Below are 3,462 nucleotides of genomic sequence, written 5' to 3' on the forward strand. Positions count from 1 at the left end.
TTCATCCTCTAGCAATCTTCCGCTCCAGCTTCTCATCTCTCGGAATCGTCGTGCGCTTCCTTCTCGTCCACCAGCGTACTCTTCCCTAGCACCTTGTTCCTCGGACGCACTGAGTCCGTCGACTCTGTCTCGTGTCATCCTTCTCGCTAGCTGCGTCTTTCGCTCGACTTCTTGTGCTCCTAAGTTCCTATACACTTAAACACAAAGTCAAATACAACAGGATCTAACTTACTTAGTTTATCATACCAAAATTATCACGGGTATTTACATATTTCACAAAGGGATAAAGAACTTGACATTTTCCCATGTCTTAAGCTACGTCAGTATTCAAATTGAACTCATGTAATAGGACCGGATCTTTTGAAGTCTCTGTTTGATTTGCTACGTAGATCCTCAGTTTTTCCAATGGAATCAGACCAGAAATCTGGTTTACCCTTAAGTCAAGAAGCATGTGCTGTTTGTCATGGTCAGGAATCAACTACTCTTCATCTTTTTGGGTTGTGGAAATTAATATGCAAGGGTAGATGGTGGTGCACTGCAGAAACCACAGAGAGCTTTGGAGAAAATGCATGGATCTATTTCAGACATTTGATCTAAAGTTAATCACAGCATGTACTCTAACCAGACTTTTTTGTTATGTTTTAAGTTCAGTTTGATTTTTTTTTCCGCTTAAAAGAAATTAGTTAATGATACACCAAAGTAGTGTATATAATACATAATATGTTGCCTGATTATTGATTACCAAAATGACCATTATATAAAGATGTTCAAAATCTTAAATTACATCATGGGATAACATCACCACACCATGTGAACTTCACCACAATTTCACACCACACTTTCATCGTACACAATCACATTCACAACTCAATATGACCGACTATATTAGGAAGCATTCCCTCTTCTCTCCTCGAAAATTCAAGTGCTTAAACTCTTTTCTTGCCATTTCAACTTCAGCTTTGTAAACTTCAGTAAGAGCATCCAGTCATACATATTGTCCACCATCTGAAAGAGAGTAATCCTTGTCCTCTTTTTAATGGATATTACGCCCAAATATGCCCAGAATCCAACTATAAATCCCATAATAATAATAGCATAATCTAGAACTCTATCAAGCTTGTCATCATCTTCTGCTTGATATGGTGAATGATTATCGTCATCATCGAGACACTCTGGAAGTGGCACACCACAAAGGCCCTCATTGCCAACATAGATCAAGTCATTGAAGGTTGACAATTGACCGCCTGTTGGGATTCTTCCTGACAAATTATTGTGGGAAAGATTCAAGGATTCTAGAAAGCTTAGAGTAGATAGTTCGGCAGGAATTTCTCCCATGAGATAGTTCATTGACAAATCAAGAGACTCCAATTCCTTCATGGCACCAATATTTTCTGGAATCCTTCCTGTCAAATGGTTGTTGGATAAGTTGAGGAAGTCCAATCCATGCAGCTTCGTGATCTCTTTCGGAATCTCACCAGAAATATTATTGTTTGATAAGTCTATGCTTGCCACTGCACTAAGAGCACTAGTGTATTCATTGGTTAACCCTTTTGCAGTTATTATAATGTTATCCTTGAAACTATTTCCCATCAGGGGAGCCCCACCCCGATAAAACAGATAGTGATAAGGATTATTATATTGAATCTCAACATACAATAGGTGATCAGTATAGTTTTGCTTCACAATCATAGAACTGAAATTTGAGATAGAGGAAGGTATAGTGCCAATAAGATTGTTGAACGAAAGATCCAAAACTTGGAGGGAAGTAAGATTTCCAATATTTGTTGGAATAGCATGATCGAATGAGTTTAAGCTCAAACGAAGAAACTTTAGCAACGGGAAGCTCCTTCCCACCCAATTTGGTATTTTACCAGAAAATATATTCCCACCAAGATCAAGAGTTACTAATTCTTTATAATTTCTTAAGACAGAAGGAAATGGTCCTGACAAATTGTTATTGTTCATGTGCAAGGAGTGCAAACTAATTGGATATGAGCCATTGCAATTTGGGACCTCGCCCGACAAGTAATTGTTGGATAGGTGTAGTATCCTTAACATAGTGAAATTGCAAAAGAAGGCCGGCAAACAACCATTGATATAATTATTAGACAACAATAATATGTGAACAGCTTCCGGATTTCTATAATTCAATGGAATTGTTCCTTCAAAAGAGTTATTTGATAGATCCATATAAATAGATAAACTAGAAGGTAATTGACCAGTCAAAGTGTTTGAGCTTATGTCAAGGTAAACTAGTGAAGTATTGAAAATGAAATCTGAGAACCAACTTGGAATATTTCCATAAAGTCCAACTCCAGATAAAGATAAAAATCTCAAAGTTGTTTGTGTTTGAATCCACGAAGGAATTCTAGTTCCCAAATGGCAATAGCTCATATAAATCTGGTAAGCATGAAAAGGAGGAAGCCAATCATCTAATAAAATCAAATTCAAGGAGTTATAAGAGATATCCAAACTCTTTAAGTTGGTGAGCTGGGAAAAGTGAGAATCTGTCATGTTGCCCTGTAATAAATTTGATGAGATAACCAGGAATTCCAGTTGAGTTAATTGTCCGAGACTGGAAGGGATTGATCCAATGAACTTATTGTCACTCATTGCAAAGTATTGTAACTTGGATCCTTGTGGACATTTAGACAAACCATCAAGTAGATTTGTTAGTTCTCCACCAATATTATTCTTTGACAAATCCAGATTCTCCAAGTTGCATAGATCAGCTAAACTCAACGGTAGTTGTCCCATCAAGTTATTCATTGTTGCATCAAAATACATCAAGTTGTGAAGTCTGCCAATGTTTTCTGGTATTTGACCAGAAATATTGTTATCAAATAAGTGTAATTCCTCCAAATTGACGAGATTACCCAAAGCACTTGGTATACATCCATAAAATTCATTAGATGACATATCCAAACGTGTCAAGGTAGTGAGGTTGCCCAAAGCATCCGGTATAAGTCCAGAAAATTCATTATTCGACACATCCAAATTTAATAAGCTAGAGAGGTTGCCCATGCTGAGAGGCATCTCTCCAGTGATATAATTATCCAACAAATATAAATACTTCAAGTGGATAAAATTGCCCATGCTTAGAGGTATCTCTCCAATGATATGATTACCCTGCAAATCTAAATGCTCCAAGCAACAAAGGTTGACCATGCTCAAAAGTATCACATCAGTTATATAATTCCAAGATAAATCTAGATATTCAAGATGAAAAAGACTTCCCATATTTAGTGGAACTTTTGTTAAAGAATTATCAGCTAATTCCAAATGCTTCAACTTTCCAGTGGCATTCACTGAAATATTTCCTTCTATTTGATTACTTGATAATTTATTTGTGCCAGCTCCTCCTGTTGCATCTTGTAGCCCACAATATGATAAAGCAAGATGCTCTAGGCTATTATAATTAATTTGGTGAAGCCAACTATTGGCTAAAGAGAGATCGACACA

The 3,462-nt window shown here is 36.8% G+C and overlaps 1 protein-coding gene across 1 annotated transcript; it reads right to left on the reverse strand.

Moving 5' to 3' along the window:
• Window positions 1-913: 913 nt before the first annotated feature.
• Window positions 914-3,036, reverse strand: LOC121978491 (receptor-like protein EIX2). The gene has a single exon (XM_042530833.1). It carries the CDS (start codon window positions 3,034-3,036, stop codon window positions 919-921), a length of 2,118 nt encoding a protein of 705 aa, XP_042386767.1. The 3' UTR covers window positions 914-918.
• Between the last annotated feature and the right edge of the window lie 426 nt (window positions 3,037-3,462).

This window comes from Zingiber officinale, chromosome 4B (genome assembly GCF_018446385.1).
Source record: "Zingiber officinale cultivar Zhangliang chromosome 4B, Zo_v1.1, whole genome shotgun sequence".
Lineage (NCBI taxonomy): Eukaryota > Viridiplantae > Streptophyta > Magnoliopsida > Zingiberales > Zingiberaceae > Zingiber > Zingiber officinale.